Source organism: Alexandromys fortis, unplaced genomic scaffold (genome assembly GCF_014885135.2).
Source record: "Alexandromys fortis isolate MF-2015 unplaced genomic scaffold, M_Fortis_MF-2015_v1.1 scaffold_245, whole genome shotgun sequence".
NCBI lineage: Eukaryota > Metazoa > Chordata > Mammalia > Rodentia > Cricetidae > Alexandromys > Alexandromys fortis.
The window spans coordinates 45,267-60,497 of NW_026068139.1; the positions used below are offsets into that span (position 1 = coordinate 45,267).

Sequence of the window (15,231 nt, forward strand, 5' to 3'; positions counted from 1 at the left end):
GCAAGAAGCTTATGGAGTTTCCAGTGAGGCCATGTTGGGGACAACCTCAGTAGGAAGAAGCCCACTGTCAGTCAGGCCTCCAAATCCTATGAGACAAACAAGGGCTTTAGTGGGCAAGGAAGTTCTGACGACAGAGGACACTATGGCTGGGACATTGTTAGTTATGTCTGCAAATTACTCCAGGTGACCTCAGCCCCATTGAAAAGAGGTTGGCTTATCTTTAACAACCTATGAACTTGCCCTACACACACAGGCCATACTCCTAAGACCGGGGACAGGTTAAGTTAGAGGGTAATGATGAGTCTAGAGGAGAGAAGAAAGGGGCCTGTCTGGTACCCAGTCTTCAATCCTCTCATCGTTCTGAAGGAAATCCTCACAGACCATGGGGGATCCCCAGGGGTGGTTCTGATTGTACATGCTGGTGTATGGGGTGGTGTGCACTTAGCTGGAGGTGTTGCATTTTGATCATGACATTAGTGCACAAAATGAAATCCCAGATGTAATAAAAATTGTAGACTACTAAAGTTGTCTTCAGTGTACGAAATGTGTCCATTCAGTTCCTCATATGAGCTGAATTTGCCTGTAAAGTTGGTGTTAAAAATGGGCTTAGCAGGTACCCTTATGGCCTTCTCAAAGATGAAGATGAACTATGGATAATGGACAAGGCTACCAGTGTCATAGTAGTGGGTGGACTCTAGGAAGGTGGCTGTCTTGGGACAGTCGATGGCAGGGAAGCTAACTCACAGGTAACACTTCCCAGGCCCCTGCACGCGTCTGTGGTCTTGTTCAGATCTCCTGCAGGTGTGTCTTCACTATGCACAGCCATAGCCTCTTGAACACTGACCTCGGAGGCCATATGCTCATTCCCAAGGAGAGCAGCTCCAGCCTTGGTAGATCCTAGTGTTGTCTACTAGACTGTATCAGGGACCATTGCCTTGCCCCACATGGGGCCAGACTTGTTGAGGAGCCTTGGGAATTCTCCACCAAGCTTGTTAAAAATTCACGGCTTCTCTGAGCTCTTGGACAGTGGGTCCTTAAGGGCCACCATGTCCACTTCTCCATCTGTATATTTCTGAGCCAGTTCCTCTGGGCTGTTGTAGAGCTTGTCATTATACCAGAGCTACTCCACTCTCCAGTCCTGGACATCTGTGCTCCCGTGATCCATATGGCTCTCGAACCCCACGGACTGCAGTAGGTGGTCGTTCACAATGTGCTGCAAGAGAAACCAGGTGGCCCGACATTTAGACTCCACACTGTGGGGGGCCACCGGGGAGAAAGTCAGGCACTACCCAGTGCAGTCCTCTAGTGAGAAGTTGGTGGTGTCAAATATGAATGGAAGCAAGGCTGTGGTGACCTCCTTGATTCCGTGCTAGGGAGACTATACTCAGCTTTGAACATGGGTCTGTGTGTGCCCAATATTCTTGCTTCACTGGCCTGGGGGACAGTTCTTTTATGCAGAAGGACTGTGGCAGGGGCCCTAGAGCAAAGTCAATGACATTAGGGCTCTCCTGGGCCCAGTGAATCTGACAACATGGGCTTCTTGCTCAGAACATCTTGTTCCTTCACCCAGAAACTCTAGAACATCCTTCTTCTTGGGCAGCAGCTCTTCAATGAAGAACACAGAGTTCTTGTCTAAGGCCTGTGTGCCCGATGGCTGCAGCTCCAGCTCCGGCCTGCTCATCAGGAAGTCGTGCACAGCTTCTATCTCCTGGGTGCTCAGGTCTGCAAACACCTGGGCCTTGTCATTCAGCATCCAGATAGGGTTCTCTGCCATGGCCATCTCTAGAACCAAGACGATGGCCATGCAGCCCAGTGGCAAGCTCCTTTGTGCCAGCCCCATGGCTCGGGAACTCAGAAGAAGAGAGGAGAGAACGTGGGTATTTCTCTCTCTACCCCAGCACTCAGAGCTCACTGTCTCTAAGCCCCGTCCCCCAACTGTGCTTCCTCCCTTACCCAGCTGAAGCGGGCGTTGGGGTCTCTGAGTCCTGGCTCACAGTTCACAGTGCTGTTCAGGCCCCTGTGTGCATCCGCTATTTCCTCCATCGTCTGAAAATCTCTTATATTCTTTCTTATCTGGACATCTCCCTTTGCTTCCTCCCTTTTTAGTTTTCTAACAACTGGAAAACTTTCATGATGTAGGGGTACCATGAGTAATAGTAACCCAAGGCTAGCCCAACTGATTCTGTCCTAGTGGGGCTCAGGACTTTAGAGACAGCAAAATTCCTTTCTAATGCAGCAAATTACCTTTTATGGCAAGGCATGCTGAAATTCAGGCTAATGTTTGAAGTATAAGAAGGGAGAGTAATACAGAAGAATGAAGGAGACATAAGGATGTTTGAAAAGGGAAATATTTTATATGGTTATTGAAACTATACTTTATATATTATGTTATATTTTATATAGATATTATATAGTATATAAATGGGGTTATGTCACCTGAGGTGATATTGCTTCCCCAATAATAATATCACATGAACAAAAATTCTAGTGTAGGGACAGTGTGCTACCTGTTTTTTTTTTTTTTTTTTTTTTTTTTTTTTTTTTTTTTTTTTTTTTTTTTTTTTTTTTTTTTTGTCAATTTGACATAAGCTAGAGCTATGCGGAAAGAGGAATCTCAGTTGAGAAAAATGCCTCCATCAAATTTCCTGTAGGCAAGTCTATAGGGCATTTTCTTTATTAATGGGTAATGTCAGAGGGCTCAGCTTACAGGGATGGTGCAACCTGTAGACAGATGGCCATGGCTGTGTAAGAGAGTAGTCTGAGCAAACCAGGAAGCAGCATTCTTCCATGGCCTCTGTTTCAGCTTCTGCCTCCATGTTCCTGCCCTGACTTTCCTCCATGGGGAGCTGGAAATTGTAAGGTGAAATAAATCTTTCCTTTCCAAGTTGGCTTTGGTTATGGCATTTATCACAGCAATAGAAACCAAACCAAGACACATGGAATACCATCCTTCAAATTGTTGTCAGAGTGGTCAAAGAGACTCCCAAAATAATATACGGACTGCCATTGCTCCTGGTTGTCTCCTATAACCTGAAGGTCAGAACCTAGTGATGAATACACTCATACTTTGGACACAGGAGTTGGAGGAATCGAGCTGGAATGGACCCACACCTGAGGACTAGTTCTCACAGTGCCAAAAGGTGTGATTCCAGCTGCCACCGAAGAAAAGCAATCTAAAGTCCTACCCAGCTATAGAGTCTATGTATCACCCATAGTGACCAGCCTGTCAAGATATGCCTGATGGTGCAATAGTGGCATTTTTATCTTGGAGTAACCAATAACTATCTAATTGGACTTAAGGTTCCCACAATAGAAGGTAATTCATGCTTGGTATTGTATACCTCACCAACTACCCATGGATTTGAGGTCATAGACCCTAATGGAGAACTTATTACTGTTATTTTCCTAAATCAACATAATTTCTAACTATATTCTAAGAACTTACCCTTTTGCTCATTGATGGAGGAAAGTCATTGGTTAAATAAAGAAACTGCCTAGGCTCTGATAGGACAGAAAATTAGGTAGGTGGAGTAAACAGAACAGAATGCTGGGAGGAAGAGGAAGTGAGGCAGACACACAATCCTCTTCAGGGCAGACGCAATGCAGCCACCCGCCAGGTTAGACATGCTGAATCTTTCCTGGTAAGACTGGTGCTACACAGATTACTAAATATGGGTTAGGCAAGATTTTGAGAATTAGCCATTAAAAGGCTAGAACTAATGGGCAAAGCAGTGTTTAAAAGAATACAATTTGTGCGTTGTTATTTTGGGGCATAAGCTAGCCAGGTGGCCGGGAGCTGGGCAGCAGGAATGCAGCCCACAGCTCCTTCAACAGCTCTTGGATAAATACAGCTCTCACCCCCATCCAAGAAGCTTCCTGGTGAAACAGATGGTAGCTGTTACAGACATCCACAACTGATCAACATACAGAGAAAATGTGATCTTGGCGTGCCCATTCCCACCTGGTACATCTATAACCCAGCTCCTAAGCCTCTGGGAGAGAAAGCTGGCAACAGAGGCTCAAGTGAGGGGCCTCAGGGGTCTGTGTTACTGGGCCTATGCCAGGGAGCCAGGTGCAGTCAGCAGTTTCCGCGAGGGTGAGGACTTGGGTGCATTTCAGTTAAAACCCAGTTGTAGAGCGGGACATAGGCAAAGGGAAGAGTAGGCACCCATCAGGGACATGAGGGGGAGCTGTGCACAGAGCCTGAGCATCGTTGACACCACGGCTCCTGTTAGAAAATGTGTGTTTCTATGTCACAAGCCCTGCTCACAGTATAGGGAACACAACACAGTGCTCAAAAAAGGCCCAATTTTCCTGTTGGCTTCCTCTGTACAGGAAGCTTTTTTTCATTTGGCTCTTTACACCAAGTTTATATATCCCTGCTGCTAAGGTCAAAGTTGGCTTCCCTCGGTTGGAAACTTCTCCTCTTTTGGAGTTGGGGGGCAAGGCCTGTGACCCACAATTCATTATGGTTTAAGCATCCAGTCTGATAGAGGTGGGTGAGTTGATATAGCATAGGCAGAGCAGGGTATGAGCTCAGCTCTGATTTTAGCATTTAATTTTGAAAAACAATGTAAAAGATTTACTTTATTTTGCCAGTGCATGTGTATGCTTGAGGGTTTGTATGTACATAGCATCTAAGTTTACCATGGAAATCTGAAGAGGGCATTGGCTACCCTGGAACTGGAGATATAGACAACTGTAAGCTTTCATGTGACTAATGGAAACCAAACCTGGGTCCTCTGTAAGAGCAGCAAATGCTATCAACATCTGAATCATCTTTCCACCTTTAGAAGTCTGCTTTTTTTTTTAGATAAGCAAAGTGGACTTCATTTTGTGTGTGTTAGTGTGCATTTGCTAAGACATGTTGCTTCTACACACATTGGGTGTGAATTTCAGAAGAAAACTAAGTGTGAAACGAAGCACAGATAATAAAAGCCCAGAGAAAGAAATTGGGGTTCAACCTGAAGGTCTGAAAAGCAAACAGAGTGGCTCTTACCTCTCCCTCAGTCTGAAATGGTGATCTTGCCTCCTGGAATTTCAGAATGAGACTGAGAGCTGTCTCCTCCCATTTTATAGTCCTCTCTAGGTCTGGGATTAAGGGCGTGCACCACTACCCCTTGGTTTCCATGGCAAACTAGTGTGGCTACTGGGATTAAAGGTGCGTGTCACCATGGCCTGGTCTGTAAGGCTAGCCAGTGTGGCTGTTTTACTTTTCTGATTCGCAGACAAACTTTATTAAAATACAAATGAAATGCCACTGCAGGGTTGTTCTTCAGGTGGCCACCCACCATTCTGGTTCTTCTCCTATTACTCTTCTTCTTCTTCCTCCTCCTCCTGCTCCCCTTCCTCTTCTTTTGCTTGAAATAGGCTTTAATTTAACCAGAATCCAACTGATCATGTAGCTGATGATGACCTTGAATTTCTAATCCTGCTGCCTACACCTCCTAGTCCTGGAATTACAGGTGTGGGCCACCACACCTGGATTTTTTCTTTTATGACTTTGAGTCTCTTATTGTCCCAGAACTAGACCAGTATGCCAGTGGGCTGGCCCGGATGTGCCACAGATTCGCCTGTCTCTCAGTTCTGGGATTACAAGTGTATGCTACTAAACCCTGCTTTTTTTTTTTTTTTTGATTCTGAGGATGGAGAACAAGTCCTAGTTATTGCAAGACCAGCACTTACACAAATGAACCAACTATCCTGCCTCTAGATTAGAAATGATTTTTATTGGTATATTGATTATACATAATAGAACATATTTTCATATGGGTATATATGTGTTTTAATCATGTTCACCTGTGTTGTCCCCTTTCCTCTCCTGCCAATCCCCTTTCTCTTCCCAACCAGCACACCAACTATTTTCATGTCTCTCTTTCTTTCTGACCCAATGAGTTTCATGAGTGTGTTTGCTTAAGCTTGGCTCAGGGTCTGTATATGTGAACATAAACAATCTTCCCAAGGCAGCACCCCTGTGAAACAGTCTCTTTCCGTCCACCAGTGTTTTATAGCTATATAAACCCTCTAGGATGGGAGGGTCCACGTGAGCTCCTCTTCTTTCCAAGCGGTGTGCTGATCGTCCCAGTATCACACAGACCTAGACTTCATTTGCAGTCTTGGTTTAAGGGGTGTTTCAAGTTCGTACCCAAATTGAACAGGAAGTACGGAGCACTGCCTGTTCTCTTCCTGGACTTATATCTCCCCGGCTACCAGCATCCACCCACTGGTCCATGTGCCACAACATCCCTTTCCACCAAGAATCCATATTGGATACCAGGGTTCCTGTTTGCTGTGCATCCAGAGGATCATGACAAAGGTGTGTGACAAGCACCTGCCACGGAAGTGCCAGAGTGCTCCCACCTGCCCCCAGCTCTTCCAAACTTTCCCTGTTCCTCCCTCTCTGAAGTTGTATCCGGGTCATGTACTGATAGTTTGTCTTCTAGAGGGCATACCTATAATCCTGCAGTGGGCAGTATATATTTCTTGTGTCTTCATGTCCCTCATGACTGGTGTCCTCCTGCTTTACAATCTCTTATCCACAAATACCCTTTCCCCACGCTGGGAAGGAAGGAGATGCAGGAGAGAGGAGATGTGAGGTAATGGGAGCAGGATGTTATGAGGAGGTAGCTGGGGGACAAATGACAGAGGCGACATAGAGGCCAAGGCAGAACTTGGCAGTAAGTGACCCTCCCAGCTGAAGATAGGAAGCAGGCCTACTCCTTTTAGCCCACCTCTTCATAGGGACCTTCTCCATCTCTCCAGAGTGATCTGGAGAGGCCATCTGCCACCTCTTTCTGGTCTCTTCTCTTCCTTCTCCTCCTGGCCTCTGTGTCTTTATTCCTGCTCCCCGCACACCACGACTGCTCCACTTGCTGACCCTCTTTCCCTGCCATCAGATGCCCCTGAGAGCTCTGCTCTGTCACATGACTGTCCCTACTCACAAGTACCACCAAGCCCCACGCATGTACATCATGGCTGGAAAGCTAGTGTTTACCAGTCCTAGAGTCAGCTTCAAATGACGTCATTCTGTGCTCAGTTTTACTTGTGCTGGGAACTGAACTCAAGACCTCACACCTTTTCCAACTGGACCTTTGTCCCAGTTCTTCAAGGCTTGTTTCTAAGGAGAGTAATCAGTTTCCTTGCCTTCCAGCTTTTTGAGGGCATCTCAACACCTTCCGATGTCCACTCCTATAACCTGGATCTTCAGTATCCTCCCGTTCTTTCCCCAGAGTTAGCATAAGATGCATGTTGTTCTCTGCCGTCTTCTTCTCCCACTCACTATATCCTGCAGGGTTTCCCACAGTCTGCAGGGTTTCCCACAGTCTGCAGGGTTTTCCACTAGTCTTCAGGGTTTCCCACCAGTCTGCAGGGTTTCCCACTGTCATCACTCATGCAGTTTTTTTTCTATCACCTGGGACCGGGTGCAGCTATGCTCTACTGTATTGACCTGTTCCCCGATACAGATGGAAAGTCTATTGTTACCAGACTTTCATGGCTACAGACAGCACCACAGTGATTCAGCATATATAAACATTTTTAAAGATGTGTTTAAAAAGAGATCTTTGGGGTAAACCTTAGATGCTGGAACAATGTCCAGGTGAAGACATTGGTGACTTTATTAGACTTCCCATTTCAGCCTCTTTCTATGTGCTCACCATGGAGGTGGGCCAATCCCCCTGTACGAGAGGGAGCTGGAAACCTCAGACATTGAAAAGCCTATCTGACAGAGAAATCCAGCATCTTGTGTACACCATCTAGGAATGTGGCCATGGTTCAGTCAATGGCAGGAAGTAACTCATAGTAACATGCCCAGGCCTCAGCCTATGTTCATGTAGTGTGTCTGAATATACACAGCTGTGATGTCTTTTATAAATACCATAGCCTCTTGCATACTGACCTTGTAAGTGACACATTCACCTCTAAGCTCATCTTAAAGGTTTGCAGCCCAGAAGAGGACCTCAGCTGGAAGGAGGCACTCCAGCCTCCATACAACACACTGTTGCCCTCTAGGCTGTAGTGAGGGAAGTGGGACTGGTCTGTGTTGGGGTGCATGATGACATCGTCCCATATTGCTGTATGATAAATCTGCAATGGCTCTGGTGAACTCTACACCATGGGAGGGCCACACTGGTGGAATGACACATGCTGGTGAATGACACACACTGGCCATAACGTTTTTGTAGTAAGAAGCTTGGAGCCTCAAGAAAAGCAAACCAACATGAGCTTGTTGGCCCTCTGAGGTTTTGTAGAAGAGGCTATATTTTGCTTAAGAGATGGGTCTTGAAACTCAACACTCACAGCCATCCCCCTGACTCAGGGGAAATTGTTGTAGTGTAGATTACACGGTAATCTACACAGCAAACTTGATGACACTGGAGTGCTCCAGGGCATCAGTGATGATGATATGGAATGCCACACCAGGAGATGGTTTTCTTCATGGACAAAGTTCAGCACAGCTTTCTTTTCAGGCAGAATCATCTCAACAAGGAGCAGAGTTCTGAGCTGAAGTTATTATCTCAGATGGCTGCAGCTCCAGATCCTTTGTATCCATCAGGGAGGTGTGCGCCAACCTCCACCCATCAGTGCTCAGGCCCCAGGACACCTGTGGTTTGAAATTCAAGCTCTACCTGAATGGCCATGCATAGCACCAAGGCTTCACACACCCAGCGCCAAGCTCCTTCACATCACCCCCACGGTGACACAGGTACATCCATCTCTGAGCCAGCACCTCCCAGAGCCTTGCTGCTAGGCCTAAACATTCCCCCACATCTCAGCTTCTCCTCTGCATCTAGCTGCAGCCTCAGCTGGAGCCTCTGGGTCTCTGCTCACAGTTCACAGTGCTGGCCAATTTCTATCGATTTCCTCCTTCACCTGTGCATCTCTTGTGTAGATAAACCCCCACTTTCCCCTTGGTTGGTGTTATCTTAGTGAGGGAATATACTTTGGCCAGGGGCACGGCTTGAGCACAGCTGCCCAAAGCTTGGTCCCCAAGCACCACTAAGTGCTCTCTCCTGGTGGTCCAGAAGGCTGTACTGCAAGCAGAACTACCTTTCAAGGACACAATTTACCTTTGAGAGGGATGCATTTTGAAATTGGTACAGACATTCAATTTCAGACTCGGGTCAAGCAGCCCTGGGTTCAAATCCTGGTAAATCACAACAGGAAGGACCGCCTTTGTGAAGGCTCTGAGACATGTTATGAGTGGCAGCTCCAGAAAGCACTGGAGTCATAGTGTTGAGGACAATGTAGGCTTCTCTATCTGTTTGTCCTTGTTTTCCTCTGCTCACAACCACAGGTGAGAACGGTCCACATCTATCTCTTCAGTTCTCTGGGTTGCTCTAAACAATGTCCTCCTGCCCTGAGTAACATGTTCCTGGCGTAGGAGCTCTTTATTCCATCCCCACTTACATACTTCCCCCTTTCTCTCCCTCTCTCTGTTTGAGTCAGGATTTCACTGTATAGCACTGGCTGGCCTAAAACTTGTTATGCAGACCAGGCTGGCCTTGAACTCATGGAGATCTGCCTTTGTTTTTCTGCTGAAATTGAAGGCATGTACCACCACAGCCGACTCTTCCTCCTCTTGAGTGTATCTTTACATGCCTGTGTGCGTGCCCATGCTCCTGTGTGTGGCTTTGTGGTGAATAAAGTCTGTTACCTGATTTTCTCCTCTTCATTTTGAGGCAGGGTCTCTCACTGAACCTGGAGCTCACTGATTCTGCTAGACTGGCTGGCCAGGGAACTCTAAGGATTTGCCTGTCTCTGTTGCTGCAGAAAAGGACATGGGCCACCATGCTTCCCTCCTCTTCTGAGGACGTTGGACATCTGACTGCAGCTTCTCATACCTGTAGGGCAAGAACTAAGCTATCAGTCTAGCTCCAGCTCTGGGGTTGTTAAAGACTGTGTTCCTGACAAAGGCACTTGGGAAAAATTCTGTTTCCTTGTTCCCTTCAACTGTTTGAAGGCAGCGATATACCTTTCACCTTTGATTCCTGTACGGGGTTCTTAGTTTCCTCCTACTCATACACAGAAGCTGGCACACTGTGTGCATGATTGTCTGCCATTTTCTTCTGCTATGAAGCAAACCCTGTAGGTGTTTCCTTATAGTCCTGGCTGATACACATTCCCTGTCATCTGGTGCCACAGCGGGGCTGTGCCTTAGTTGATTGAACTGTTCTGTTCTGCAGGTGCAGAGTCCGTTGTCTACAGACTTTGCTTGCTGCAGACAGTTCTACTGTGAATCAGCACACACACGTTTGTTTGTTTGTTGATAAAAGGATCTTGGGGGCAAAACTTTAGATGCTAAAACAACAGCAACAGAGTGAGATGCTGGTAATCTTGTAGATTTCCCCTTCACAGCTTTCTCCTGCATGCCCAGTTTTGAGGTGGGGCAATTCCCATAAAGTTGCCCTAAGAGAGACAGGAAAGTCTCAGATACTGAAAAACCCATCAGATAGAGAAATCCAGTATCTTTGTCCTGGCCGTGGAGGTCTTTTAGGCATACTGTAGGTTAGATATATGGAGCCCATGCCCGCATATCTGAGTAAATGGCCCACATCCTCTACAGTTCTAGAAGCAACACAGAAGGGTCAAATGCCAAAGGTTTATTGAGCGTCCTTGTGGGGGCTCTGGGACTGTTGAGCTGGAGCTGAGGCTGGACTCTTGATACAGGGTTGTAGGTCCCACTGAGGCTGAAGAAGGAGGCGTCAGGCAGACCTTGTCCCCAGCGGCTTAGTGTTTGATGTATCTTTGGCAGTTGTATCTAGGTGTCTTCCAGCGGTATAGAAGAAGTTGAAAGGCTGGAGCGAGAAGCCTACAAAGCTCCTAGCTGCGGCCATCCTGGGGACACTTTCAGAATGGGGCTCATGAGAGAATCCCACTGTCACCCAGGCCACCAAGTCCTGAGGGAGAGAAAAAGGCTTTTGTGGGCAAGGAGGTACTGTGGACCCTGGAAGGACTGGGTCATTTTTTTAAAAAATTTATTTTTATTATTACCAGCCTGATCACAGTTTCCCCTCCCTCTCTCCCTTCCTCCCCCCAATCCTTTCCTCCAACCTCCTCTCTTTCCCACCCATCCACTCTCTCTTCCTTTCTATTCAGAAAAGGGCAGGCCTCCCATGTATATCAGCTAGCCATGGCATATCAAGTTTCAGTAAGACTGGCACCTCCTCTCCTACTGAAGCTGAACGAGGCAACCCAGTAGGAGGAAAAGGGTTCCCAAAGCAGGTAACAGAGTTAGAGACAACCTCCATCTCTACTGTTAGGAGCCCCATAAAAAGACACAGCTGTATCATGTGTGCAGAGGGTGTACATCAGCCACATGCAAGCTCTCTGATTGGCTGTTTGATTTGTCAGCCCCTATGATTCCAGTTTAGTTGAGTCTATGGTTTTTTTTTTTTTTTTTTTTTTTGTAGTAGGACATGGTCATTTTAAAATGTGTCTACAAAATTCCTTCAGATAGCCTCAGCCTCATTGAAAAGAGGCTGGCTCTCTACATGGGAAGTAGAAAGCAGAAAAAGACAAGATCTCCTGAGTAAATTAGGAGCATGGGGACCTTGGAAGAGGGTTGAAGGGGGGAGGGGAGAGGCAGGGAGGGGAGCAGAGAAAAATGTAGAGCTCAATAAAAATCAATAAAAAAACAAACAAAAAATAAACTTGGGACTGAGATTGGCTCATAAAAAAAGAAAAGAAAAGAGGCTGGCTCATCTTTCATGACCGCTGAGCTTGCCCTCCACCTGCAAGCCACACTCCTAGGACCAGCAACAGGTCCAGTTAGAGGGTAGTAACAAGGCCAGAGGAGGGGAAGGACTAGTCCAGTACCTGGTCTTCAATACGCTCATCATTCTGAAGGAAATCCTCAAAGACCACGGGGGGATCCCAGGGGTGGTTCTGATTGTAGATGCTGGTGCTGCACCGTTCAGACTCCCAATATTTGGTCACTGCCAAGGAGTACCTGAAGATTGAGAAGCCGGGTGGCTCTGAGCACTGGGGCTCCCTCTGAGACTCAACTAGGGCTCAGGACATTCTCAGAGCTTCAGACACAGAAGTTAGTGCTTCCTCACAATGTGCGGTCATCTCCCGGGGCTTTGCAAGAGTGCCCAAAGCCATCCAAGGGTCAAGATCCCCATGAGCACCTCCCTTCCCACCCCAAGTTCATGAGGACACACACCCAGACCTACTTGTGGCTCAGAGCCTGGAGAACAGAAGCACAGAGAAACATTCACCGTCAGGAAGGAGCCCCCCCCCCTTCCCTGGACTCCTTACCTGGCCCAGGTAAAAGCTAAGTCCTCCTGGGATTCAGGGCTCAGCTTCTGCTGAGATGTGGAGTAGATCTGTAGGCGGTAGCCGCGCCTGCGTCCCAAGACATCCTTTTTGGGGCTGCTAAAGAGCAGGAATGGAGGCAGAGTCTGTCCAAAGGGGAAGGTGGCCTGGCGCTCCTGGGAGTACTGCATATTCAGTGATGTGCCTTGGACCAGGTGGTGTCGGCTGGTGGTGTTTTTCTGCCTGGTCTGCTGTGTGTGGAAGCTGTTGTTGGTGCCTGAAACCAAGACGGGAGGAGGAGGTTGAGAACCATCTTAGCTTGGACGCTTCCTCCCTCCCATCCCTGGATCTCCAACATAGACCACATCCGCAGCCAGCTGCCAGCAAGAAGCGGTTCTGGAGCAGCAGCTGGGCTAGCAGAGTGAACAACGAAACTAAGCGAACCCCAAAGCAGAGGAGCTGAAGGACAGTTCAGGGCTCAGCCCTGACAGCTGTGGCGAGACTTTCAGTGTGCCTCAGGCTGTTTTCAGGCGAGCTGTGATATAGCCTGCTTGCCATGGTTTCAACCCTGGAGAAGAGATAGCCTGTGTTAATGAAGGCCTGAGAACTGGCAATGTATATATTCTGGGCCATAAGGACAAGTGGAATTCATGGATAACGGATACCCATCGGATCCTGGTGGCCTTGTTCTGTTGTTGGCTTTGATGTCAAGCATCACAGGCATGACCTCTGTGGTGACATTATATACCCAGGAAATACACAAAGCACCCCCTGATGGCACTATAGACCATCTTAGAGGGCTAGGCAATAGCATTCCATTCCTCTCTCCCATTGCACTTCTTCTTCCCCTCTGCTCTGCACCCCTGAATTCAGACGCAAAGCATATGCACACCTAATATTCTGGATAACACTAGGGCACAATTCACAGCCACTATTTCTCAAATATGCATAATATTTCATCATGGGAAGCAACTGGGTGATAGGGAAGGTCTGATTTCAAGTCTTACCTGCCACATCCAGGTCAACACGGTAGTGCACAAGGTGAGTGTGACTGTTGACAAGTTGGTGAGTTAGCAGATGAGCTTTGCCCAACCCCTCAGGGGTGTATATGGTGGTGTGGCTATAGCCTGTGGCATGCATCTTGGCAAAGATCATGCCGTTAGTATAGAAGATGAAGTCCCAGATGTAATCAAAATTGTAGATGGCTGAGGTTGCCCGTAGCACCAGCTTGTGTCCCATTACATCTGAAAAGAAGTTGATTTTGCCTGGAAAGTCAGAGTTAAAGATGGGCCCAACAGGCACCCCTGTGGGGATCTCAAAGATGCAAAGGGCTCGTGGATAACGGACAGGTCCATCACTGTCATAGTAGTGGATGGCGTCTAGGAAGGTGGCTGTCTCTGGGCAGTTGATGCCAGGGACTAATTCATGAGTCACACTGCCCATGCTCCAGCCTAGATCCATGGTCTTGTTCAGATCTCCTGCAGGTGTGCTTTCTCTATGCACAGCCATAGCTGTCTGCACGCTGACCTCATAGGCTATAGGCTCATTCCTGAAGCGCACATTCAATAGCTGCAGCCCAGAAGAGGGTCGAAGCTGGAAAGAGAAGCTCCAGCCTTTGTAGGTCACAGTGTTGCCCTCTAGGCTGTAGCTGGGACCATCGCCTTTTCTCACATGGGGGCCAGACTTGCTGAGGGGCAGTTGGAATTCCCCACTAGGCTTGTTAAAGATCTGTGGCTGCTCTGTGTTCTCAGGCAGTGGGTCCTTGAGAACCACTGTGTCTACTTCTCCATCTGTGTATTTCTGAGCCAGTTCCTCTGGGCTGCTATAGAGCTTGTCATTATACCAGACCTGTGTTACTCTCCAGTCCTGGATGTCTGTGCTCCCGTGATCCACAAGGATCTCCAACCCCGTCGGCTGCAGTCGGTTTTTCACAATGCGCTGCAAGAGAAACCAGGTGGCCCGATGTCTAGACTCCACACTGTGGGGGGCCACATGGGTGAAGGTCAGGCAATGCCCATTGCAGTCCTCTAATGAGAAGCCGGTGGTGTCCAGGAAAAATTTCTCTAAGGGTGTGGTGGCATTCTTGATTTTGCGGTAGAGAAGGCTTTCCTCTACTTTGGACATGGGTCTAGATGCCCAGGATCGATGTTTTGCTGGCCTAGGGGACAGCTCTCTCAAGTAGATGGGCTGTGGCAGGGGCCCCACAGCAAACTCGGTGACATTGGGGTTCTCTTGGGCACTGAAGAAAATGACGACACGGGCTTCCCGCACTGGAAGTTTTGTTCCTTCATCTAGAAACTCTAGGACATCCTTCTTCTTGGGCAGCAGCGCTTCAATGAGGAACACAGAGTTCTTGTCTAAGGCCTGTGTGCCCGATGGCTGCAGCTCCAGCTCCGGCCTGCTCATCAGGAAGTCGTGCACAGCTTCTATCTCCTGGGTGCTCAGGTCTGCAAACACCTGGGCCTTGTCATTCAGCATCCAGATAGGGTTCTCTGCCATGGCCATCTCTAGAACCAAGACGATGGCCATGCAGCCCAGTGGCAAGCTCCTTTGTGCCAGCCCCATGGCTCGGGAACTCAGAAGAAGAGAGGAGAGAACGTGGGTGTTTCTCTCTCTACCCCAGCACTCAGAGCTTACTGTCTCTAAGCCCCGTCCCCCAACTGTGCTTCCTCCCTTACCCAGCTGAAGCGGGTGTTGGGGTCTCTGAGTCCTGGCTCACAGTTCACAGTGCTGTTCAGGCCCCTGTGTGCATCCGCTATTTCCTCCATCGTCTGAAAATCTCTTATATTCTTTCTTATCTGGACATCTCCCATTGTTTCCCCCTCCCCACTTTTTATGATGTTATAACAGTGGGGAACATTCTTCTGCAGGATGCACCGTGAGTCACAGCAGCCCAAAGCTTGTCCTCAAGGGTTACTAATGGCCTGTGTTTTAGTGGCTCAGAGGGCTGTAGTGATAGTGAAATTCCCTTCC

General features: G+C 47.9%; 1 protein-coding gene and 1 pseudogene across 1 annotated transcript; both read right to left on the minus strand.

The window, feature by feature from the left end:
• Positions 1-647: 647 nt before the first annotated feature.
• On the minus strand, positions 648-1,850 carry LOC126491171 (amiloride-sensitive amine oxidase [copper-containing]-like; annotated as a pseudogene).
• Positions 1,851-10,541: 8,691 nt separating this feature from the next.
• Positions 10,542-15,000, minus strand: LOC126491149 (amiloride-sensitive amine oxidase [copper-containing]-like). Its single transcript, XM_050126588.1, has 4 exons — positions 13,266-15,000; positions 12,262-12,535; positions 11,818-11,950; positions 10,542-10,898 (listed from the first exon to the last, which is right to left on the minus strand). The coding sequence occupies exons 1-4, from the start codon at positions 14,821-14,823 to the stop codon at positions 10,704-10,706; spliced, it is 2,160 nt and encodes a 719-aa protein (XP_049982545.1). The 5' UTR covers positions 14,824-15,000; the 3' UTR covers positions 10,542-10,703.
• Positions 15,001-15,231: the final 231 nt, after the last annotated feature.